This window comes from Triticum aestivum, chromosome 7B (genome assembly GCF_018294505.1).
Source record: "Triticum aestivum cultivar Chinese Spring chromosome 7B, IWGSC CS RefSeq v2.1, whole genome shotgun sequence".
Taxonomy (NCBI): domain Eukaryota; kingdom Viridiplantae; phylum Streptophyta; class Magnoliopsida; order Poales; family Poaceae; genus Triticum; species Triticum aestivum.
In genome coordinates, this window is record NC_057813.1 from 554,578,524 (window position 1) to 554,605,338 (window position 26,815).

Here is a 26,815-nt window from a genome sequence, read left to right on the forward strand (position 1 = left end):
TATGCAAAGCCACAAGCTTGGGGAAGCTATGTTTGATGAATATGATATTTTTTGTCCCCAAAGTTTTGATGAGAAAGTTTATTATGATGAAAGCATGCCTCCTATTTATGATGATTATATTGATGAAAGTGGGTTTGGAAGAGTGTCAACTTTAGGAAGTAGTGATCCCACTATTTTGGAGGATGTTGAATCTTATTGTGATGAACATGAAAGTGGATTTGGAAGAGTGTCAACTTTATTTAGTGATGATTCCACTATTTCGAAAGAGGTTACAATTGATTATGAGAACAAAGTTGCTATCTATGATGATTATTGTGATGACTTGTATGCTATTAAGAATAGTGATAACCATGAAACTTGTCATCATGATTTTAGTTTTCAATTGGATTATGCCTCACATGATAATTATTTTGTTGAGTTTGCTCCCACTACTATTCATGAGAAGAAATTTGCTTATGTGGAGAGTAGTAAATTTTCTATGTTAGAAGATCATGAAAAGAATGCTTTAGGTGCTGGTTATATTGTTGAATTCATTCATGATGCTACTGAAAATTATTATGAGGGAGGAACATATGCTTGTAGGAGTTGCAATAATGTCAAGTTTCCTCTCTATGTGCTTCAATTTTTGAACTTATGCTTGTTTTACCTTCTATGCTTGTTGATTATTGTTCCCATAAGTTGTTTGCTCACAAAGTCCCTATGAATAGGAAGTGGGTTAGGCTTAAATGTACTAGTCATATTCTTCATGATGCTCTCTGTATGTTTCAATTCTTATCTTTTATGTGAGCATCATTGCCATCATCATCCCTAGCTAAAAAGGCATTAAAGAAAAGCGCTTGTTGGGAGACAACCCAATATTTACCCTTACTGTTTTTGTGTGTCCATATGATTATGCTACTGTAGTAATCATGTTTAATATCTTTTGTTTCAATAAAGTGCCAAGTAGAACCTTTGGGAAGACTTGGGTGAAGTTTATGTGATCTTGCTGTGAAAAACAGAAACTTTAGCGCTCACGAGATTAGCTGCCATTTTTTACTGGAGAGTGATTTTAGGTTGATTCTTTTTGAAGATGATTAATAGACAAATTCCTCAGGTCCAAAAATTTATTTCAAAATTTTTGGGTTCCATAGGTATACGTTTGATACAGATTACTACAGACTGTTCTGTTTTTGACAGATTCTGTTTTCTATGTGTTGTTTGCTTATTTTGATGCATCTATGGCTAGTATTAAGTGGTATGAACCATAGAGAAGTTGGAATACAGTAGGTTTAACACCAATATGAATTTATAATGAATTCATTACAGTACCTAAGTGGTGGTTTTATTTTCTTATACTAATGGAGCTTATGAGTTTTGTTTTGAGTTTTGTGTGGTTGAAGTTTTCAAGTTTTGGGTAAAGATTCAATGGACTATGGAATAAGGAGTGGAAAGAGCCTAAGCTTGGGGATGCCCAAGGCACCCCAAGGTAGTATTCAAGGACAACCAAGAGCCTAAGCTTGGGGATGCCCCGGAAGGCATCCCCTCTTTCATCTTCGTTCATCGGTAACTTAACATGGAGCTATATTTTTATTCGCCACATGATATGTGTTTTGCTTGGAGCGTCAATTTCTTTTGTTAGTTTTTGCTTGCTGTTAGTTAGAATAATGTTTTGCATCTTTAGTTTCAATAAAAGTGTCAAGGATAGCCTTTACCATGCTTATTTTGCTAGTATACATGTTGCTGTTTGAAAACAGAAAGTTTACCGCTGTTGCAAAAATTCCCTAGAAAAGTCAGAGAATGGTATAACATTGAATCTTTTTGCATATTAATATCTGATAAATTTATTACAGTGGGATGTTTAGTTCATAATTTTTGGAGTCAGGGAAGTATTGATACTCTTGCATTCTTTACAGACTGTACTGCTTTGGCAGATTGCTGTTATGGTTGCATTGTTTGCATATGTTTACTTGTTTAATGATTCTATTTCAGGATAGAACTATTAAATATGCGGAGGCATTTAGTATGAAATGTTGAATAATTATTTAAGTGATTTGTTACAGTAGAAAATGATAAGGTTTTGCATTGGTTTATACTAACCTATCTCACGAGTTCTTGTTGAGTTTGTTGTGAATGAAGCTTTTGATAAAAAGAGAAACCATGATATGAGAGGAATTAAGGAGACACAAAAGTTCAAGCTTGGGGATGCCCAAGGCACCCCAAGATAATATTTCAATAAGTATCAAGCATCTAAGCTTGGGGATGCCCCGGTAGGCATCCCACCTTTCCTCTTCAACAACTATCGGTTAGTATCGGTTGAGCCTAAGTTTTTGCTTCTTCACATGAGTTGTGCTATCCTTGCAATGTCATTTTATTTTGTTTTGCTTGCTGTTTGAATAAGATACCAAGATCTGAAATTCTTTAATGAGAGAGAGTCTTCATATAGTTGCATAATTATTTAGCTACTCATTGTTCTTCACTTATATCTTTTTGGAGTAGTTTTTCATTTACTCGTGTGCTTCACTTATATCCTATGAGTAAATTGTTGAATGAGTTGATTGTCATAAATCTGAAATTATATATGTTTCATTTGCTTATCCCATGGGGAGTAATGACTTCACATCTAAGAAGTAGAGGTTGTAAATTTATTGACGGTTAGCAAGCATTGTATTAGTCATTTGAACAATTCATGAAAGAATATTGAAGGAAAGAGATTTCACATATAAATATATTATCATAGACATTTTTATAATTGTGAGCACTCATTAAGTATGACATGCTAAAGAGTTGATGTTGGACAAGGAAGACAACGTAATGGGTTATGTTTTCTCGCATCTCAGTTAAAGTATATTGTCATGGATCATTCAAACATGTTGAGCTTGCCTTTCCCCCTCATGCTAGCCAAAAATTCCTAGCACCAAGTAGAGATACTACTTGTGCTTCCAAATATCCTTAAACCCAGTTTTGCCATGAGAGTCCACCATACCTACCTATGGATTGAGTAAGATCCTTCAAGTAAGTTGTCATCGGTGCAAGCAATAAAAATTGCTCTCTAAATATGCATGACTTATTAGTGCGGAGAAAATAAGCTTTGTACGAACTTGTTATGGAAGCAATAAAAGCGACGGACTGCATAATAAAGGTCCATATACAAGGGGCAATATAAAGTGACGTTCTTTCGCATTAAGATTTTGTGTATCCAACCCTAAAAGCGCATGACAACCTCTGCTTCCCTCTGCGAAGGGCCTATCTTTTACTTTATGTCTTTTACTTTATGCAAGAGTCAAGGTGATCTTCACCTTTCCCTTTTTCATTTTATCCTTTGGCAAGCACTTTGTGTTAGGGTGATCCTGATATATATATCCAATTGGATGTACGTTAGCATGAACTATTATTGTTGACATCACCCAAAGGTGAATACGTTTGGAGGCAACATTATAAGCCCCAATCTTTCTCTGTGTCTGATTAAAACTTCATAACCACAAGTATTGCGTGAGTGTTAGCAATTGTAGAAGACTATATGATAGTTGAGTATGTGAAGTTTGCTAAATCAAAACTCTGACATAGACTCTTCCTAAAAGTAAGATGAATTGCAATTGTTTGATGACTAATAATAAAGTTTGCTAGTTTTCAAGAAAGTTTATGGTCTATGCTTTAACTTGTGAATTGCGTGTTACTAGTTCGTGAAAAGTTTTATGAGATGAATTACTATTATGATATATAATGATGCTAGTAAAGGTGATTGAAATTATCATTGATCAAACTTGTGCACCTCTAGCATTCACACTTCATAAATTCTTTCTTTATCATTTACCTACTCGAGGACGAGTAGGAATTAAGCTTGGGGATGTTGATACGTCTCCAACGTATCTATAATTTATGAAGAATTCATGCTATATTACTATGTGTTTTGAATGATTATGGGCTTAATTATACACTTTTATATTACTTTTGGGACTAACCTATTAACCGGAGGCCCAGCCCATATTGATGTTTTATTGCGTGTTTTCGTATTTCGAGGAAAAGGAATATCAAACAGAGTCCAAACGGAATGAAACCTTCGGCAACGTTATTTTTGGGAAGAATAGCATCCTGGAGACGTGGAGTTCAAGTGAGAAGATACTCGAGGACTCCATGAGATAGGAGCACCCCCCCCCCCCCCCGTAGGGCACGCCCCCTGTCTCGTGGGCCCCTCGAGCACCTCCCGACCGACTTCTTTCGCCTATATATTCCCCCGTACCCAAACAACATCGAATATGAAGATAGATCGGGAGTTCCGCCGCCGCAAGCCTCTGTAGCCACCAAAATCCTCTCGGGAGCCCGTTCCGGCACCCTGCCGGAGGGGGGGATCCTTCACCGGTGGCCATCTTCATCATCCCGATGCTCTCCATGACGAGGAGGGAGTAGTTCACCCTCGAGGCTGAGGGTATGTACCAGTAGCTATGTGTTTCATCTCTCTCTCTCGTGTTCCCTCTATGGCACGATCTTTATGTATCCCGAGCATTGCTATTGTAGTTGGATCTTATGATGTTTCTCCCCCTCTACTCTCTTGTGATGAATTGAGTTTCCCCTTTGAAGTTATCTTATCGGATTGAGTCTTTTATGAGAACACTTGATGTATGTCTTGTCGTGTTTATCTGTGGTGACAATGGGATATCATGTGCCTCTTGATGTATGTTTTGGTGACCAACTTGCGGGTTCCGCCCATGAACCTATGCATAGGGGTTGGCAAACGTTCTTGACTATCCGGTAGAAACTTTGGGGCACTCTGTGAAGTACTTTGTGTTGGTTGGATGAATCTGAGATTGTGTGATGCATATCGTATAATCATGCCCACGGATACTTGATGTGACAATGGAGTATCTAGGTGACATTTTTTGGTTGATTTGTGTCTTAAGGTGTTATTCTAGTACGAACTCGTTAATAGATCGATCCGAAAGAATAACTTTGAGGTGGTCTCGTACCCTACCATAATCTCTATGTTTGTTCTCCGCTATTAGTGGCTTTGGTGTGACTCTTTGTTGTATGTTGAGGGCTTGTTATATGATCTATCTATGTTATTATTGTTGAGAGAACTTACACTAGTGAAAGGATGTACCCTAGGCCTTGTTTCCTATCATTGCAATACCGTTTACTCTCACTTTTACCACTTGTTACCTTGCTGTTTTTATAATTTCAGATTACAAAAACCTATATCTACTATCTATTTTGCACTTGTATCACCATCTCTTCGCCGAACTAGTGCACCTATACAATTTACCATTGTATTGGGTGTGTTGGGGACAAAAGAGACTCTTTGTTATTTTGGTTGTAGGGTTGTTTGAGAGAGACCATCTTCATCCTACGCCTCCTACGGATTGATAAACCTTAGGTCATCCACTTGAGGGAAATTTGGTACTGTCCTACAAACCTGTGCACTTGCAGGCCCAACAACGTCTACAAGAAGAAGGTTGTGTAGTAGACATCAAGCTCTTTTCTGGCACTGTTGCCGGGGAGGTGAGTGCTTGAAGGTACATCTTTAGATCTTGCAATCGAATCTTTTTGTTTCTCGTTTTATCACTAGTTTAGTTTATAAAAGAAAAAAATGGAGTTAAGTTTGTCTCATACGCTTCATCTTTTTAATATCTTTCGTATGTTTGATGGAAAGGAAAATTGTGCTCAAGTGCTAGAAGAAGAATGCTTTAAAATGCTTGGTACTAGATCTTTATATGATGAGCATGATTGCAATGTTGTTAGTAAGAATTCCTTGAATATCCATGATGCTAATGATATGCAAAGCCACAAGCTTGGGGAAGCTATGTTTGATGAATATGATATTTTTTGTCCCCCAAGTTTTGATGAGAAAATTTATTATGATGAAAGCATGCCTCCTATTTATGATGATTATATTGATGAAAGTGGGTTTGGAAGAGTTCAACTTTAGGAAGTAGTAATCCCACTATTTTGGAGGATGTTGAATCTTATTGTGATGGACATGAAAGTGGATTTGGAAGAGTGTCAACTTTATTTAGTGATGATTCCACTATTTCGGAAGAGGTTACAATTGATTATTAGAACAAAGTTGCTATCTATGATGATTATTGTGATGACTTGTATGCTATTAAGAATAATGATAACCATGAAACTTGTCATCATGATTTTAGTTTTTAATTGGATTATGCCTCACATGATAATTATTTTGTTGAGTTTGCTCCCACTACTATTCATGAGAAGAAATTTGCTTCTGTGGAGAGTAGTAAATTTTCTATGCTAGAAGATCATGAAAACAATGCTTTAGGTGCTGGTTATATTGTTGAATTCATTCATGATGCTACTGAAAATTATTATGAGGGAGGAACATATGCTTGTAGGAGTTGCAATAATATCAAGTTTCCTCTCTATGTGCTTCAATTTTTGAACTTATGCTTGTTTTACCTTCCTATGCTTGTTGATTATTGTTCCCATAAGTTGTTTGCTCACAAAATCCCTATGCATAGGAAGTGAGTTAGGCTTAAATGTACTAGTCACATTCTTCATGATGCTCTCTTTATGTTTCAATTCTTATCTTTTATGTGAGCATCATTGCCATCATCATGCCTAGCCAAAAAGGCATTAAAGAAAAGCGCTTGTTGGGAGACAACCCAATATTTACCCTTACTGTTTTTGTGTGTCCACATGATTATGATACTTTAGTAATAATGTTTTATATCTTTTATTTCAATAAAGTGCCAAGTAGAACCTTTGGGAAGACCTGGGTGAAGTTTATGTGATCTTGCTGTGAAAAACAGAAACTTTAGCACTCACGAGATTAGCTTCCATTTTTTACTGGAGAGCGATTTTGGGTTGATTCTTTCTGCAGATGATTAATAGAAAAATTCCTTTGGTCCAGAAATTTATTTCATAATTTTTGGGGTTCCAAAGGTATACGTTTGATACAGATTACTACAGACTGTTCTGTTTTTGACAGATTCTGTTTTCTATGTGTTGTTTGCTTATTTTGATGCATCTATGGCTAGTATTAAGTGGTATGAACCATAGAGAAGTTGGAATACAGTAGGTTTAACACCAATATGAATTTATAATGAGTTCATTACAGTAACTAAGTGGTGGTTTTATTTTCTTATACTAACGGAGCTTACGAGTTTTGTTTTGAGTTTTGTGTGGTTGAAGTTTTCAAGTTTTGGGTAAAGATTCGATGGACTATGGAATAAGGATTGGCAAGAGCCTAAGCTTGGGGATGCCCAATGCACCCGAAGGTAATATTCAAGGACAACCAAGAGCCTAAGCTTGGGGATGCCCCGGAAGGCATCCCCTCTTTCGTCTTTGTTCATCGGTAACTTTACTTGGAGCTATATTTTTATTCGCCACATGATATGTGTTTTGCTTGGGGCGTCAATTTCTTTTGTTAGTTTTTGCTTTATGTTAGTTAGAATAATGTTTTGCATCTTTAGTTTCAATAAAAGTGTCAAGGATAGCCTTTACCATGCTTATTTTGCTAGTATACATGTTGCTATCTGAAAACAGAAAGTTTACTGCTCTTGCAAAAATTCCCTAGAAAAGTCAGAGAATTGTATAACGTTGAATATTTTTGCATATTAAGATCTGATAAATTTATTACAGTGGGAATTTTAGTTCATAATTTTTGGAGTCAGGAAAGTATTGATACTCTTGCATTCTTTACAGATTATACTGCTTTGGCAGATTACTGTTATGGTTGCATTGTTTGCATATGTTTGCTTGTTTAATGATTCTATTTGAGGATAGGAGTATTAAATATGCAGAGGCATTTAGTATGAAATGTTGAATAATTATTTAAGTGATTTGTTACAGTAGAAAATGATAAGGTTTTGCATTGGTTTATAATAACCTATCTCACGAGTTCTGGTTGAGTTTGTTGTGAATGAAGCTTTTGATAAAAAGAGAAACCATGATATGAGAGGAATTAAGGAGACACAAAAGTTCAAGCTTGGGGATGACCAAGGCACCCCAAGATAATATTTCAAGAAGTCTCAAGCATCTAAGCTTGGGGATGCCCCGGTAGGCATCCCACCTTTCCTCTTCAACAACTATCTGTTAGTATCGGTTGAGCCTAAGTTTTTGCTTCTTCACATGAGTTGTGATATCCTTGCAATGTCATTTTATTTTGTTTTGCTTTCTGTTTGAATAAGATACCAAGATCTGAATTCTTTAATGAGAGAGAGTCTTCATATAGTTGCATAATTATTTAGCTACTCATTGTTCTTCACTTATATCTTTTTGGAGTAGTTTTTCATTTACTCGTGTGCTTCACTTATATCCTATGAGTAAATTGTTGAATGACTTGATTGTTATCAATCTGGAATTATATATGTTTCATTTTCTTATCCCATGGGGAGTAATGACTTCACATCTAAGAAGTAGAGGTTGTAAATTTATTGACGGTTAACAAGCATTGTATTAGTCATTTGAACAATTCATGAAAGAATATTGAAGGAAGGGAGATTTCACATATAAATATATTATCATAGACATCTTTTGTAATTGTGAGCACTCATTAAGTATGACATGCTAAGGAGTTGATGTTGGACAAGGAAGACAACGTAATGGGTTATGTTTTCTCGCATCTCAGTTAAAGTATATTGTCATGGATCATTCAAACATGTTGAGCTTGCCTTTCCCCCTCACGCTAGCCAAAAATTCCTAGCACCAAGTAGAGATACTACTTGTGCTTCCAAATATCCTTAAACCTAGTTTTGCCAGGAGAGTCCACCATACCTACCTATGGATTGAGTAAGATCCTTCAAGTAAGTTGTCATCGGTGCAAGCAATAAAAATTGCTCTCTAAATATGCATGACTTATTAGTGCGGAGAAAATAAGCTTTGTACGAACTTGTTATGGAAGCAATAAAAGCGACGGACTGCATAATAAAGGTCCATATACAAGGGGCAATATAAAGTGACGTTCTTTCGCATTAAGATTTTGTGTATCCAACCCTAAAAGCGCATCACAACCTCTGCTTCCCTCTGCGAAGGGCCTATCTTTTACTTTATGTATTTTACTTTATGCAAGAGTCAAGGTGATCTTCACCTTTCCCTTTTTCATTTTATCCTTTGGCAAGCACTTTGTGTTAGGGTGATCCTCATATATATATCCAATTGGATGTACGTTAGCATGAACTATTATTGTTGACATCACCCAAAGGTGAATACGTTTGGAGGCAACATTATAAGCCCAAATATTTCTGTGTGTCTGATTAAAACTTCATAACCACAAGTATTGCGTGAGTGTTAGCAATTGTAGAAGAATATATGATAGTTGAGTATGTGAAGTTTGCTAAATCAAAGCTCTGACATAGACTCTTCCTAAAAGTAAGATGAATTGCAATTGTTTGATGACTAATAATAAAGTTTGCTAGTTTTCAAGAAAGTTTATGGTCTATGCTTTAACTTGTGAATTGCTTGTTACTAGTTCGTGAAAAGTTTTATGAGATGAACTACTGTTATGACATATAATGATGCTAGTAAAGGTGATTGAAATTATCGTTGATAAAACTTGTGCACCTCTAGCATTCACACTTCATAAATTCTTTCTTTATCATTTACCTACTCGAGGACAAGTAGGAATTAAGCTTGGGGATGCTGATACGTCTCCAACGTATCTATAATTTATGAAGCATTCATGCTATATTACTATGTGTTTTGAATGATTATGGGCTTTATTTTACACTTTTATATTAATTTTGGGACTAACCTATTAACCGTAGGCCCAGCCCATATTGCTGTTTTATTGCCTGTTTCAGTATTTCGAGGAAAAGGAATATCAAACGGAGTCCAAACGGAATGAAACCTTCGGCAGCGTTATTTTTGGGAAGAATAGCATCCTGGAGACGTGGAGTTCAAGTCAGAAGATACTCGATGACTCCACGAGATAGGAGGGCACCCCCCCTGTAGGGCGCGCCCCCTTGTCTCCTGAGCCCCTCGAGCACCTCCCGACCGACTTCTTTCGCCTATATATTCCCCCGTACCCTAAAAACATTGAATATGAAGATAGATCGGGATTTCTGCCGCCGCAAGCCTCTATAGCCACCAAAAACCTCTCGGGAGCCCGTTCCGGCACCCTGCCGGAGGGGGGGATCCTTCACCGGTGGCCATCTTCATCATCCTGGGGCTCTCCATGACGAGGAGGGAGTAGTTCACCCTCGAGGCTGAGGGTATGTACCAGTAGCTATGTGTTTGATCTCTCTCTCTCGTGTTCCCTCTATGGCACGATCTTGATGTATCCCGAGTTTTGCTATTGTAGTTGGATCTTATGATGTTTCTCCCTCTCTACTCTCTTGTGATGAATTGAGTTTCCCCTTTGAAGTTATCTTATCGGATTGAGTCTTTTATGAGAACACTTGATGTATGTCTTGCCGTGTTTATCTGTGGTGACAATGGGATATCATGTGCCTCTTGATGTATGTTTTGGCGACCAACTTGCGGGTTCCGCCCATGAACCTATGCATAGGGGTTGGCACACATTCTTGACTCTCCGGTAAAAACTTTGGGGCACTCTTTGAAGTACTTTGTGTTGGTTGGATGAATATGAGATTGTGTGATACATATCGTATAATCATGCCCACGGATACTTGAGGTGACAATGGAGTATCTAGGTGACATCGGGGTTTTGGTTGATTTGTGTCTTAAGGTGTTATTCTAGTACGAACTCTTTAATAGATTGATCCGAAAGAATAACTTTGAGGTGGTTTCGTACCCTACCATAATCTCTACGTTTGTTCTCCGCTATTAGTGGCTTTGGAGTGACTCTTTGTTGCATGTTTAGGGCTTGTTATATGATCTATCTATGTTATTATTGTTGAGAGAACTTGCACTAGTGAAAGTATGAACCCTAGGCCTTGTTTCCTATCATTGCAATACCGTTTACGCTCACTTTTACCACTTGTTACCTTGCTGTTTTTATAATTTCAGATTACAAAAACCTATATCTACTATCTATTTTGCACTTGTATCATCATCTCTTCGCCGAACTAGTGCACCTATACAATTTACCATTGTATTGGGTGTGTTGGGGACACAAGAGACTCTTTGTTATTTGGTTGCAGGGTTGTTTGAGAGAGACCATCTTCATCCTACGCCTCCTACGGATTGATAAACCTTAGGTTATCCACTTGAGGAAAATTTGCTACTGTCCTACAAACCTGTGCACTTGCAGGCCCAACAACGTCTACAAGAAGAAGATTGTGTAGTAGACATCACGTATACATCAAGAACATTTTTTATATATACGTTTAACATTTTCCAAATACATGGTTAGTATTTTTGATGACTTATGTTTTTTATGGCTACTTTTATCATATACATTGCATATTTTTTGTATAGACTAGGAACATCTTTTATAAACACGTTTCACATTTCAGAAATACATGATTACATTTAAAACAATATACTTTTTTATGTCTACTTCTTTCATAAGGATTGTATGTTTTATGTATACAACAGAAATATTTTATATATGCACATTAAAATTTTCCAAATACATAATTAACATTCTTTAAAACATGCGTATATATTTATGTCTATTTTTTCGTAATACATTGTACATTTTCTGTATACATTATGTACATTTTTTATACATACATTTAACATTGTCCAAATACACGATTAACATTTTCAAAAACCTATTTTTCTATGTCTACTTCTTTCATATACATTGTACAGTTTTTGTATAGATTGGAAACATTTTATATATACACATTTAACTTTTTAATGCATTATGTAAAGTGTTTTTTGTAATATCTATATTTAGAATATTTGGAAGACAAAAATGGTAAATAAAGAACAAAAGATGAAACAAAAAATGTAGAAAAAACAATTCAAAACACCAACGCTTTTGAGTCTTGCGCTTCACGTGAGGCAGCCATATGTCTCGCTATAACGAGACATAGGCGCACCCGCCAATATGTGGGGAGAATATGGGGGCGCCAAGACGCGTCGATCTCGTCGGATCCAACCTGTGCTGGCCCATCTCGACCCCGCAAATATGCGTCCCTATCCGCAGAGGCCAACCATAGCCACCATTTTCAGTCCGCTCAGCTCCGCTCACAAGCTCCTCTCCAGCTATCCCCGACATGGTGGGCAGCAGATCTAAGACCGCCAATTCCGGATCCGTCGACTGGAACCTCATTTCATGGGGGGCAGCAGATCTAATACCTCCAATTCTAGATCTGTCGACTGGGACCTCATTTCATGGGCCGCGAGGAGGAGTTAGTCATCCAGTTGGCTCTCCTTCGATCCCGAAGGAAACACCAGCTCTGCAGTTGGAGCCGCTCTGGTTGGAATCCATTGTGTCCGCGCAAGTGGCGCTTGGATCTGAAGGCGGCGGTGGTTCGAGGCGCTTGACCGTGGCGAAGCCGGATGCGGTAAGCATCGGGTGGAGGTACTGCCACACCTAGCTGGATGGCCCGAGTTGTCGGCGCAACCCTTATGGTGGATCCTCATCCTCACGAGTAGATCTTGGATTATGAGGTCAACACCACGAGACGACACAACCACATATGTGCCGAGGACCGTGTGCCCGCTGGGCGAGTGAGAAGGCGCCGCAAGCCGCGAAGGCCAAGTCACACTTCGCTACGGACAAGAACGAGGATTCCCTTTGTGCTTGCATCCTCAGGAAGCGGTAAGCCTAGACAACGCGTGCCCCTGCAAAGGAGCAAACCCTGGCGGCCAGTGCCCTCACTCGGTCCCCCCCCCCCCAAAGAGGAGGAGGAAGCCGGTGAGGATCAGACAACTCCGGGAGTGAACAAATCCAGCTTCATCCATATTACGTTTTCGACCGCTGCTCCCACGATGAAGACGACAATGGGAAAGGTGGCCATGGGTGAACTATCTCCATGGCCATATAATTCATAGCTAGTACAACATGTCATTTTTTCTAATGGCATGTATGAACTCGGCTATGGTATGTATGTGTTGACCTAGATGAACTATATGTATTATTTTAACGTTGCATGACATTATATGTATTTGAGGATTTGCAAACCAGGAAGACAGTGGTGAATGCAGACATTTAGGAAATGAACGGTCACAGTCCGCAGACGCGTCCATGCATGTTAAGGCTCGCTCCGGTTGTAGATGTTCTTACTCCACTTAACCAAAGCACTAGTATACAGTAACAACTCAAATGCGAGGATAAATCATACTCCATGCAATACATAGGGCACTATGCCAGCATGCAATACATCATCATCCATCTCTGCTATGTCAGAAGGGATAGAGAAGGATTGGTAAAATCGTTGTATATTTGCTTGAGCCTCTTGGGCATACCTATATAGGAGTACATGATTAACTTGAAATACAAGACAAGCTGGAATAATTTTTAATCTATCCTATGTTTTCTAATTAATCATTATACTCAACATCCCCCGCATCACAACGGTAGTGACGCGGACTATGAGACTGGAGAAAATTCGAAGGCAAGCCGACGGACCCCCCCCCCCCCCCGCCCCTCCCACCGGCGCGCGCGCACACACACAGTCGTAATGGTCGGTGCATCGCGGAAGGTGTGGCTGGGGTGAAAACTGACGAGGTTGTTCAAGCAAGGCGGTAGCCCTTTGTGTTGTTTGTCGAGGTAGCCAAGAGCGTGGGTGGTGTAGTCGTGCAAAGAACACCATAGTCGATGTCGAGTCGGGGTAGGCGGTGTCGAGGAAGTCGTCGTGGAGCCGCGGGCGCAAGGAGGCGCCGAGTCAGTCATAGATGCAGTGGTGTGCCAGAAGAAAACGTTGTTGACGATGCGTCGCTTTGGGTTTGCCAAGCCCAGGGACACATTGTGGATAAAGACGTGCATCGGTGTTACCAGCATCGGACATGCATCCTTGAGTCCTTGAGTTTGTATGCTGAGTGTGCGTACGTAAAGAAACAATCTAAACGCTTCAGTATTCTTTACGCGGGGAGTACATCATATAGCAGAGCTAGTTGTTAAGATAATCAAAATAAGAGCGTAGTGGCACCTTTTCTCTGTGAAGCTAAACGTCAGCTAACAAGATTAACTTCAGCTTCACCCGCAAAAAAAAAAAGTCAGCTTGGACGACTTGCCATGTGCAAGCCTAAATATCTCACTGCCTAAAGTGCGTCGATCGGTTTACGCGCACTCATTGAACAGGTCAAACTTGCTGGTGCCTGCTTGGCAGCTGGATCGTGGACGTGGACAGTTAGGAGTTGTACATGCTTCATTTCGCCAGCAATAGATAGGCGCCGTGGCACTCACCCCACTCCTTTTTTCCGGCAGCCAAAGCACTAGTAGTATACAGTAAGAACATGTACGGTCGGAGTAAATGTTTATCCGCGGACACTAGCCGGTCAACTCTCATTTGGCCAGTGCTACCGCCACAATCTCAAATCCAAACTCCTATGCATCTACATACTCTCTCCGTCCCAAAATTCTTGTCCTAAATTTATCTATATACTACCTCTCTTTCAGTTTACAGGCCATGCGTGTACCCCTAGGTCGTCAATTTGACTAACCTAATACAAGTCATATATTACAAAAAATATACCAACATAAACTATGGAGTTTCTACTTTCAAAAGATATAATTTTTGTGTTATATAGTTTATATTAGGGTGATAAAATTGGCAATCTAGATATACACACAAGACTTGTAAACTGAAACGGAGGTAGTAATGTACCCAAGAAACTATCATATTTTTACTCTTACTCGTCGTCTGAGATGTCGATGATCCCCGTGCCAGATGGAACAACCACCTGGTGGTGGTCGAGCCGCACCTTCGGCTTCTCTTCCTCTTTGATGTTTGGCTTAAATAGTCGTATTTGGCCCTTTGGGCGGCGCGTTGAACCAGCGGCATGAATGTGTCCTCATCAAACCGGAGGAGGCATACGGCGGACACGTGGCATTCAACATGGGTCCCTTCTGTCGGGTCTGGTCCGGGAATGCCCGTGACTCCCTATTTTCTGCCCCAGATATGGGCTGAGTTTAGGGGTGTCGGACGTCCCAAATGTATAAGACCGGTTTGAGGGGGGCGGTTGGGTCACATTTTCGTTCGCTCAAACGTATAAGGGGATTCGAGGATCCGACTATAGATGCTCTGACAACTGAGGTGGTGCAAGGATAAATCATACTTCATGCAATACATTCATGGGCGGATCTGGGCCCAGGCAGCCCATGCAATGGCCGGGGGCGTGAGAAATTTCCCAACCTATATATCTAGAGAGAGAAAAACTGCCCTGGGGCGCAGCCCTCTTCCTACCACTCTGGCCAAGCCAATATCGAAAAAGTGAATGAGAACAAGAAAGACAGAAGGGCATGTGCTGCTAGTGCGTCGCGAACGGGAGTCTTTTTGTCGATAAAAGGAAGACGACCGGTCTTAGGCTAGTTGATGAAGAGATTTCTCTTGCTAGTTGCCACTGTTTTCAAATCCCAATTTCTCTTGCTAGTTTTTTGCGGGGAATTTCTCTGGCTAGTTGCCACTGTTTGATGCTTGATTCAAACATGATGTTTAATTCTTAATGTTGTTCCCTTTTCATATTGTTTTCCCTTAGTTTTGTTCTACAGAGAACATAAATGTGGAATCCGATTTAGTAATGCACCAATTTGTAATTCAAAATTTATATTTTTTGGAAAAACTTTCAATCTATTCATCTTCAATTATGGCAGTACAATGAACATTAAAAAAACTTGCATTTGAGTTCGCAAACCACCTAGCGATGACTACAAGCATTGAAGCAAGCCGGAGCCGCGACGCCGTCATCGCCCTTCTCGCCGAAGCCCGACAAAACTTTTTGTAATAGATAGTCAGAAGTCGCCGTGCTAAGGCCTTATAAGACAAGCGCACCTAAGACAAACCACCAACTGAATTATGCGAGACCCGCCGGAGAAACACATCCACACGTTGTCTGACGATGTTAGATGCACCACCGGGATGGAGGCTAGGCAAGGAGAATCTTATTCCATCTTCAGAAAGCCGCCGCCATCTCGCCTTCCTGAGCAGGACATAAACAAAAAAAACTCAAAGAAATGTCTAAAAACGGAGTCCTCTCGTCCGGCAATGGTCGGGATCCACCATGCCCCATGGACCTAAGGCCACGCGAGATGAGGCAGACCGGCGCCGGGCAGCACGAACCCTAGTCGCCCATGCAGTCATAGGAGAGGCTCATATCAATCACTCCTTTGATTTGGTACCATCTTTTGTATTGTTTATATGCTAGATATTGTCTTTTAATATGTCTTACTTTATTAGTTAAACCGTTATTAAACAAATACTGCCATTGAACATTATGTTTTGGTTTTTATTTGACTCTTAGTTTCTCACGGGCGCCCGCCAATCCCGGCTACCCCACTGAATACATTCAAACTGAACACGGAAGCTAGATAAGTTTTTGACAAGTTTTTGATAGCTTAGTTTGCATCACGGTGGGGGATGGTGCCAAAACTCTCTTCTGGCGTGACCGTTGGCTGCATGGAGCATCCATTCTGGATATTGCACCCCTGATACATGGCATGGTGGACTTGAGAAGAAGAAACCGTCGTACGGTGCAGCAAGCCTTGAATAACAACAGTTGGATCCAGAACTTGGAGGGAGAGCTCACTTTTACTGGACACATCCAATTCATAAACCTTTGCCAGGCTATCGCAATGTTCCCACGGGACTCTCACACCCCAGACAAATTCACATGGCCTGCGGACGCTTCAGGGCAGTACACGGCTCGATCGGTATACAACCGGCTTTGCCAAGGTCTGGAGAGGGTGCCTTACGTTGTTTGCATATGGAGGAGTGTGGCGCCGCTGAAATGCAAAATCCATGTCTGGCTTGCTATCTACCATCGGATTTGGACGTCGGACCGGTGAGCCCGACATTGGCTGCAAGATCACCCATCGCCTTGCTACATGTGTTTGCAAGAAGAAGACAATGCCGAGCATATACACATCCAATGCCCCTACGCGAGACAGGTGTGATACCAATGCTTCAATGAACTGAATTTGGTGGTGTCTTGGCCACATGGGCAGGATAATCTGTTGGAGTGGTGGTTGCTAGCTAGAAAAAAACTTCACTAGGGCTAGCAAGAGAGCTTTTGACACGTTGGTGGTGGCAATGGCATGGTCGCTATGGAAGCAAAGAAACGTGAGGGTGTTCAACCGGATAATTCAACAAAAAAAAACGGCCGATGAGCTACATAAACACATCATGGACGAGGTCAAGGAATGGAAGGAGGCCGGTCTAGGTGCTGGATGTTTAGAGAGTTTTATGAGAGAGTAGGCTTTGTTTCATAGGTGTAGGTGTAGGTTGTGTTTTTTTTCTTTTGTGTGATGTTCGCATCACTCGTAATTTTTTGTAAATATTCCTGCCTTCTATAAAAATATGGTATGTCATTGGTGTATTCTCGAAAAAAAAACTGAACATAAACTGCACAGTAGAGAGCTCAGTACCATCGTGGCAGTGTGGACTCTGCATTCGGCTGTTGCGGCTACGAGACTGCATTTAAACTGAACAAAACTGCACAGCAGCACGAGAGTGTGCCGGCTGCCCATCTGGCGTGATCATCTCCGACAAACACTGGAACCTGCACGTGCATGCACATCCAGCCCGTGAGTCACGAGATCCTGTACGTACAAGGATAGAATGTGCATGTGTGAAACGATCGGCCGATGCTTTCCTTGCAAAGCTGCAACGGCATCAGTTTACAGTTCACACCATAGACAGGTCCGCCAGGCACCCCCGCTGTTTATCTATGCTTTTTTTGGGGGATTCACTGTTTATCTTTTTCTTGTCTGATGAGAAGTCGGCAACTTTTATCGCACATAACTGTTTCTCGGCTGGTCAGCAGAAGTCAGCAAATGGCCAACCATGTCTACGGAGCGCTTGACAAGCTGAACGTAGTGTTAATGGGTGACTAATTAGCTCGGCCTAAAAGTGGGGAGACCAGACCATGTCTTAATAGAGCGTTGAAAAACCCATTGCTAGGTGTGGCTGGACCCAACCCGGAAGAATGGTGGTGCGTGAGTGTGGACCAAACATTAGGCACATCCAACCAAAGCGGTTTTCAAGATCATACGGCAAAGTTTTCATGGTTTCTTCAATGTTTGACATGGTACCGCATTTATCATTTCACTGCTTGTTTTGAAAAGCGATGGTTTCTCGCCCAAAATATATGTATGTTCAACTAATCCGGTACCGTTGGATTTTGCTATACCGGCAGGACCGTCGTCGATGCGGGTCGGTATCATTTTGTTTCTTGCAGATGAAGAGAGGTCTTGATCGCATCAAACCCAACAAGATGGTCCACCGTCGGTCCTACTTCTTGTGGCCATTCACGTGAACACACATCCCATCTCTTTTTCTATACGCATATATCTCGGCTTTAGTACTAGCAGTCTAGCATTACTTTTTTTCTTTGGCAATCCGCAGTCTATCACTAGCTAGTTTGGCATTGATTGTGTTGTTATTAGGAACGCCCCTACCATGGAGTATTTTACCAACTGGCCCTTGGCAAGTTCTAGAGATATGTTATTAGGACAAGTGGATCCCAGGTACGATCACAATGACTCCAGCACCGAGACCAACAAGTACAAATATTGAGAGGGTGTCATTGACACACGGAGTTGGTCTTGGAAGATCGACTTGATCAGGGATACTTTCACGGCTCAAGATGTCGCGGCCATCCTTAATATCCCTCTCAGGCAAGGCGGTGGTGACGATTTTCTTGCATGGGCATTTGACATATCAGGTAACTACACTATCAAGACGGCGTACCGTGCTCTCGTGACTCAGAACGAGCGTGTGGCTCTAGAAGAAGGGACGGCTACCGAAACCTCATCGGATGATAAACAATTGTGGAAATCCTTGTGGAAGTTGAATGTTATCCCAAAAGTACGAGTGTTCTGGTGGAGAGTGTTACGTGGCATTCTTCCGGATGAAACAACTCTCAACTATCGACACATTGCAGATGTCCGCCAATGTAATGTTTGTCGCTCTACGGAGGAGGAATTGAAGCATGCGCTATTACATTGTATACATGCAAAGAGCTTCTGGGAAGAGGCATGGACATGGCTCGGTCTTCGTCTTCCTCCTCTCCACTCGGTTACGTGGGCTCGAGATATCACTTGTGATCCTCAGTTCACATCCGATGATCGTGCCAAGATCACCACGATTATGTGGGCAATTTGGCACTCCAGGAATCGAATCAAACATGGTGAAGAGGGGGGAGATCCTGTAACATCTATCAAATATATTAAGGAGGCTATCTCCCTCCTCCAATTACCACGAAAGGAAACCCGAGTCCTACCGGGTTATGATTGGCGGCCCCCTGAGGAGGGTTCGGTCAAGATTACGACGGACGGCGCTCTGGAGCTGGTTGAAGGTCGGGGCGGTGCTGGAGCAGTAGCGAGATCATCATCGGCTCTCCTAGGCTCATGGTGTAAACCGTACAAGGGAGTTTCGGACCCTCTGATGATGGACTGTTTGTCATTGCGCGATGGAGTCCGCTTTGCATGTCTCTGTGGATTTCAGCATGTGATCATGGAGATCGACTGTTTGGAGCTGGTGAAGTTCTGGCAATCTCGCCACAATTCTCGTTCAATTGTGGCTCCTTTACTTTTAGAAATAGGAGAGCTATGTACCTCTTTTGCTTCTTTTGATATTTTTCATGTAAATCGAGCGGCAAACGTTTCGGCACATCTGTGTGCGAAGCGTGCTTGCACACTGAATGTGACCGAGAGCTGGCTCGAAGAAACCCCTAGCTTCTTGGTGACCAGCCTTCTGGCTGATTGCACCGAGTGTGCTTTCATGAAATAAAGCTCTCTAATTTTCCCGCAAAAAAAAATATTACGCCAAGTTAGTTGTTTTAGATTTGTCTAGATAGGGATATATAGACATCTGTATCTAGACAAATAATCCCTCCGTCCCGTAATATAAGAACGCTTTTGACACTACACTAATGTCAAAAACGTTCTTATATTTTGGGACGGAGGGAGTAAAAAACAATTAATTTGGGGCGGTGGGAGTACTACAATGCTCTTTTTTTCGAATATATTAGACATTAGCTAACTAAGCGTAGCTCAATTGGTCAGATTCCTTTGTGAGGGAGCCTACCCATCCAAATTCAAGTTTTAAATTTGGCATGAGCGCACTTTTATAAATTTCTTTTTGAATTTTAACGGTTTTATTCCTTTAGTGAGAAGTGACATGCCCATATTATTAAGGGTGAGTGTATATTTGTGTTCTTAAGCGTTTGTGTTTGTATTATGTTTAACAAACAAAAGAATCTATTGTGCATTACTCCGCTCGTTTTAAGATACATATGCGCGTGTAAGTTTAGCATTGTTGCTGGAAGTCAAGTGTGAGACCTGGTGTCAGGTTGCCAATGCATGTATGCTCAGGCGTTATTCTTACGCACATTCCGAACTTTTTGTTTCTCAATCCAGAGTTTTTGGATTGCAAGATAATTAGTTATTTCCTGGATCAAGATAGTAAGTTAGTGCGACTTTATGCAAGCCTATTAGAAGTGTGCTTTGGTCGATTTCATCAAAGTCTGCAATGGTCAGTTGCACACTCTATTTGCACACATTCGCTTGTTTTAATACGATTTTGATCTTATAATGTGTACCTTAATTGACTTGGAATACCATTTTTCACCGGGGCTATAAAAGATTGTTTTATATAAATACTAGTAAGATGCCCGTGCTACGCTACGGAACCACAAAAACGCGTAAATGCAATGCTAAGGGGCTACCGACACATTGATCAAACTGATGTCATATATTTGATAGGTACACATGGAGAACAATCGAACATACGGCTTTAAGATAAATCCCTTATTCTACACCAAACTTTTTCTTCTCGATCTTAACCTTGCAAGAAGACTTGTTGCTCTCTCTACTCTTTCCCACTATCCATTACGTCCTATATTGAGGGGCGGAGAGCATGTGGCAAAAGCAAATACAGCCACACATCTGGCAATTGCGAATTTGAGATGACACCTCTTAACTTCAAATCAGTCTTTGTCTTTGTTCCTCTTCACTTAGCATTTGCTTCACCTACACATTTTCTGCTGGAAACGTTGACACATTAAGCATGTCACTTTGGCATAACCTTGATATCAATAACGAAAGAACGACAATGTCATAATTTCATTATCCATCCCCAATCTGTGGAATGGAGGTATGACGACAAGTCATTTCATCCTTTGGCTTCAATCCAATGGGCTCAACATGCTAGAGCATCTATCTTCTTTTAGTTGTTTCTCAAAACATCTGCAACAACAATATTAGCTCTTGAGTTCTTTCTTCATCTAACTTCTCACCTAAAAGAAAGATATCAGATAATCAGTATTGCATGCATAACGGTCTGTAGTATATTTAGTCAAAGGATAAAAACAATGAGCATGTAGTATTTAGGCAAAGGATTTTTTTTGACAAAAGTGTTAAACTGCAATATTTGTTTCACAAGTGGCCACAAGGACACATATTCCTTAAATTAGAAGGCAACTACTCACTACCACAATGTGCTAAACATACTAAATTACAAATTTTCTTCTAGTGGTTGTTGTCTCACAACACTTAAATATTATTCAACATAAACAAATTGATACCATTTTTCGAGGGGAAACTAAAACTGCCAAGAGATCATAATGCAGTAAAATCCGAGTTTTGAGATAACACATCATCAAGGAGATGGAAGGCACATGTTGAAGTCATGAAAAATCTACCTACAAGTAACACTGCGCTTATTTATCAAATATCAGAAGGATATTCCTAACGCTACAGTTTTCATCAATTAGCACTTCCAATTTGATCTCACACAACTACACTGGCATGTATATGTAATTATGGATGTATATGTTTTTTGTAAAAGTGATTATTTCAGATTATGATCACCATAGCATCGTCCACGGGCGTCTCCTGATCCCCTCCTTGTGGCAGCAGCGACGGGCACCTCCGATCTGGCCTTCGTTCCAACGGTTGTCGCCATGCCCCAGCTGCAGCCAATGAGCGCGGCGGTGCCAAGCATCGAGCTGATCCCGGAGTAGCTGCGGGCTGTGCACCGACGCTGTCTCCATCACCGTGCCACACTATTTTGGATATAACCGAGAAGGCACAACGTGTAAGTCAAATAAGTTGAAGTAAGTTGGTTGCAGTACAGAAGGGCGCACAAGATGCAGAGGCAAACAAGTTAGCATCTACCTTGAGGCTTGAGGGAGTAGATGAAGCAGAGGCGAACAAGTAACCATGTAATTGACATTAGAGAAGAATAGTACAGCTGCAGCAAAAAAAAAGCTATTGTTTCTGCCCAGACCGAAGCTAATGCTCATCGGTGTTAACTTATATCGTGTCATAACTTTATATCATTGGTTAGCTTTATCATTTCTAGAACTTGTGATCCTGACATATTTTTGTCATAACTTCATATTCTGGATTTTAAGTTTCATACGTCTGATATTCTAGATGGTCGAGTGCATCAATATTTTCACAAAGAAGATTCAGTCTTCTATTTTCATATGTGAAGGTTGTCAGCATAATTCCTTAGTCCAGTAATGAAAGTCTTCGTCTACATGTATTTACTTCGTAGCTCTGCAATGTTGCTGATAGCTCAAGCAAACAAGCACCATGGGTGTTAAGTATATCATTAGTTGACCATGGCTATCTGATTCTATGTGCGTGTTGCTACAATTAGCAACTTTGGTTTAGACTGTCTTCTCTTTGAGAGCCTGGACCAGGAGGAATTTATGGCTTATTACACGTGTTCTAGGTTCAGCTACTTCGGTTTGGACTGTAATGTGTGGGAGCGAGCCCACTTTGAGTTCAGGAGGAAGCTTGGGGTTGTTAGATGGCGCTTCCACAATAGCAACATTTCTTATGATGAGCCTAATTTGAGACCTGAATTATACTCTGTTCGTCATGCAAATTCACAGTGATGATAGATATGAAAGGGACATTCAAATTAAGTTGTACAACATCAATGGCTATATATGTTCTATGAGCATCCTAACGACTCAATCAAATAAACTAAGTTGTACAAATGTACGACATCAACGTTGACCATATTGCAGTTTTTTTATGCACGCTATAATGTATTCATGGAGCATTTTATCCATGCCATAATATCTGCGCGCTGCGGAGCGTGCAATTCCATCTAGTAAAATCTAAAACCGTAGCTAACAAGGTACTTTGCACATCCATAAACAATTCGTTCTTAAACATTTCACAAATCACATGTTTAGGAGAGACCATAATTTCAACCATGAATGGCTCTGAGACACATCTGTACTCCATTCTTTGATCTGGTAGGAGAAACAAAGAACTTACGGACGGATGCAGTTACGTGAACAAGAAGTGGCTTGAGGTAGTTTGACACCGGCGCTGCCAGGAACGAGTAGCTCGCCCCCAGTAAAAATCCTCCCGCGTCTGCAATGCCTGTGCCGACTCATGGCGTTCCTGCTACTGGTGACCTCCATGGGCAGCACGGAAGAAAGACTGAAAGAGACTCGTGTTGGACGAAAGCAAATCAACTCAACAGCCACAAAGAGAAAACAAAATACTTACTACATCGAACATGCCTGCTGACCTGCAACATCGCAGCCGCCGCAACTATCCTCTCCATCTCACATGACTTGCACGCCCAGATCCGGAAGGAGAGAAGCTGGAAGAACTACGGCTACATGCCGTCGCGGGGGGGGGGGGGGGGCACCCAAGTCAACTCTGACTGTCGCTGGGAAAGAGATGGTACGAGCTGACGGCGAGTAATTTGGGAGATGCGCGAAGACTCTGTTTCCTTCACGAGAGAAGCTCTGTTGTGTATCGGATGTCCCTGCTCCAGAATTCTTTCTAAATGCAGGGTGTTTTTGTAAAAGTGCAAGTGGTACGGGGCAACTTCTCTTCATCTCAGCCATTGGTTACGTATCGAACGGTGCAGATGATGTGAAGGCAGGCACACCATCACCACCAACTCGCTTTTTTATAGGAGTAGAGATATTAGAAATATGTTTATGCATTGAATGAGTGCCAAACACCAAGACCGCTCTAGAAGTTTCTTTTCTTGATGTGTAGTGTCTTCACCCACCCAGTGTCCAAATGAAAAAAGAGAACATCTCCATGGTACTCCACTCTAAATGATATTGCAATATTAGATTTTTTTTGCGAGGTAATATTAGATTTTCATAATAGTACACTATCTAAGAACATCACTTTCTTAGCCTATTTAGAAACAACACTTCTATTAGTGAACACTGCAATGAGTAACCACACGTCCACACCAAAGTGGTTTTGCACATTGAATTCACACTGCCAAACTTCAGGACCTTTGTAGAACTTTCTTCTTCCTTGCCATGCAAATGTCTTTGTCCATGCAAGGGCCAAACTGAAAATAATAATATCTCCACTAGCAGTTTAATTTTCCTTATATAAAGACACACATGTTGGTCACTGCAAAACAACCAATCAACTGACCAACTACCACGAGCCAAGAGCCAACCCACACCACTCTCTGTCTGTACTCAGCGCGAGCTCACGGGCCCATGCCTCGCTCCGGCGCTCTCCCCCTCCTCGCCGCGCTGGTCCTCGCCTTGGCGGCCGCGGCGGCGGCGTCGGCCTCGAACGCCAAGGCCGCTCCGGCCGCCACCGACTTCATCCGCAAGTCGTGCCGCGAGACGCAGTACCCGTCGGTGTGCATGCAGAGCCTGTCGTCGTACGGCAAGCCGCCGCCGCGCAGCCCGCAGGAGCTGGCGCGCGCGGCGCTGTCCGTGAGCGCGGACCGCGCGCGGTCGGCGTCGGCGTACGTCGGGCGGATCTGCGGGCCGGGCCTCCGCAGCGGCAGCGGCGCGAAGGCAAAGAGCAGCCCCGCGCGCGACTGCCTGGAGAACATGGCGGACAGCGTGGGCCACCTGCGCGACGCGGCCAAGGAGCTGGACGGGAGCCTGGGCCGGGCCGGGTCGCCGGCGTTCAGGTGGCACCTGAGCAACGTGCAGACCTGGTGCAGCGCGGCGCTCACCGACGAGAACACCTGCCTCGACGGGCTCTCCCGCGGCGTGGACGCCGGCACGCGCGCCGCCATCCGGAGCAAGGTCGTGGAGGTCGCCCAGGTCACCAGCAACGCCCTGGCGCTCGTCAACAAGGTCGGGTCCGGGCACTAGCCTGGCCCGTCCCAGGCCCATCCTCACTCGGTTCGCCTTGCTGCGTACTAGTGCGCGCGTACGCATAACAGCTCGAATCCTGGTGCTCCATAAGACTATAATCTTGGGTCATGTACTCGTGTTCTGGTAATCTGGTTGTTACTTACTGCTGTATTCCAGTTTCAATGTGTTCTTGCTGTGCCTGTAAAATGTAGCTAAGACAATCAATTAAGAGTGTAATTAATGATAAGGTGGCGAAATTAAGCCAAAGTGTGTGTTCTCTTGCTAGCTATAGCTTTTGATTAACTGCGTGCGCTACGTTTGATAGAAATGCTAGTAAATAAAATTTTGTACTATAGCACTTGTTTCTTCGGATAACGACGCATTTGCATCTCGCTGACGCTGGATTCAGAGTCTTGGTTGCGGTTGCATGAATCAATATCTTGCCAGGATTGGGTAGACAGCTAGACACCCACGCACTGCCTGCCTGTGCCTTGCTGAGTGAATGGGATATCGATGTGCGCTGCCCCTACAGAGGCGCTGCGCTGGCCCTACGTGAACGTGCAGCGCCCATCGGTCGATCTCGTATCATCATAATTGCCCTGTGATATGATAAGGTACATCGAGTTTGAATCTTAATAGTCTTGTACACTCTTCAACGTACACCTGTGTCGTCGTCCTATGAGGGTGTTTATAATAAGATTGATTAACATACGTACGTGCTCCTGACCTCGTGTTCCCACGCCACGGAGTGTTTGGGCACAGCATTTCCTGGCTGTTCCCACGAATTTATTGTCGGCTTAAGCTGTGCAACATGGCAGTCTCTGACGGCCATGTGGTCATGGCCCCACAATGACAGTGTCAGCATAACGCTAGAAGCAGTGGCCAACTATGCCGATTCAGCCTGGCCCGGCGAGTCTGGTTCTACTGAGTCGGTTTGAGGGGATGCAGGTCAAAAAAAAATCAGATGCACATAGTTTGGTTGCCTGCATGCCTCTAGTTGCATTAGACAACCATTTTTGACTCAATGTTTGATTGCCTGCATTGCATTAAGTGCACATATGACATGGTGTTTGGTTGCAACTTGCATAAGGTGTTGTCACCACTTCTAACTAGTGGTGACCTTACCACACACAATCTGAACATAGTGACAGCTAGTTAAACAAATGACAGTCCATCCTAGGTACAATCAAATGACAGTTCAAATCATTAAGAGCCATTGGCTAAATAGGGGATAGTTCATCGGTGTTGCTGCTTCATCTTCCTCTTCTACTTCTGCTGCTGCTTCTTCCTCTTCTTCTGTGCTTCTGTTGTTGCTACTTCTTCTTCCTCTTCTTCAAATCCTGCATTGACCTCTGTTAATCCACATTGCCTCTGCCCACTCCAACCTTTTGTTTTTCCAAGCGTCATTGTCAAATGCCTCCACACCATGGCCAGAGCTAACAACATCGTCAGGCTTGACCTCTTCCTCCTCAAGCACGTGTTCATCAAAGCCCCACTGAAGGATCCAGTTATGCAGAATACAACAAGCAAGAATTAGCTTAACTTGAGTGGAGTATGGGTGGAATGACTTCTGATCCAGGATCTTAACCCTATTTTTCAGAGCTCCAAATGCCCTCTCAACAGTTACTCTAAGGCTGGAGTGTCTGAGATTAAACAGCTCTTGTGCAGTCCTAGGAAAGTCCCTACCAGAGAACTCATTGCGATGGTACCTTGTTTTCCTGAAGGGTGGAAGAATACCAGGCCGACATGCATAGCCAGCATC

At 42.1% G+C, this 26,815-nt stretch overlaps 1 protein-coding gene across 1 annotated transcript; it reads left to right on the forward strand.

Moving 5' to 3' along the window:
- The first annotated feature begins 24,362 nt into the window (after nt 1-24,362).
- LOC123157183 (21 kDa protein) lies at nt 24,363-25,445 on the forward strand. Its single transcript, XM_044575437.1, has one exon. It carries the CDS (start codon nt 24,457-24,459, stop codon nt 25,069-25,071), a length of 615 nt encoding a protein of 204 aa, XP_044431372.1. The 5' UTR covers nt 24,363-24,456; the 3' UTR covers nt 25,072-25,445.
- Nucleotides 25,446-26,815: the final 1,370 nt, after the last annotated feature.

Coding starts and splice junctions, on each gene's coding strand:
- LOC123157183 (XM_044575437.1), top strand. CDS start 24,457: ATGCCTCGCTCCGGCGCTCTCCCCCTCCTCGCCGCGCTGGTCCTCGCC.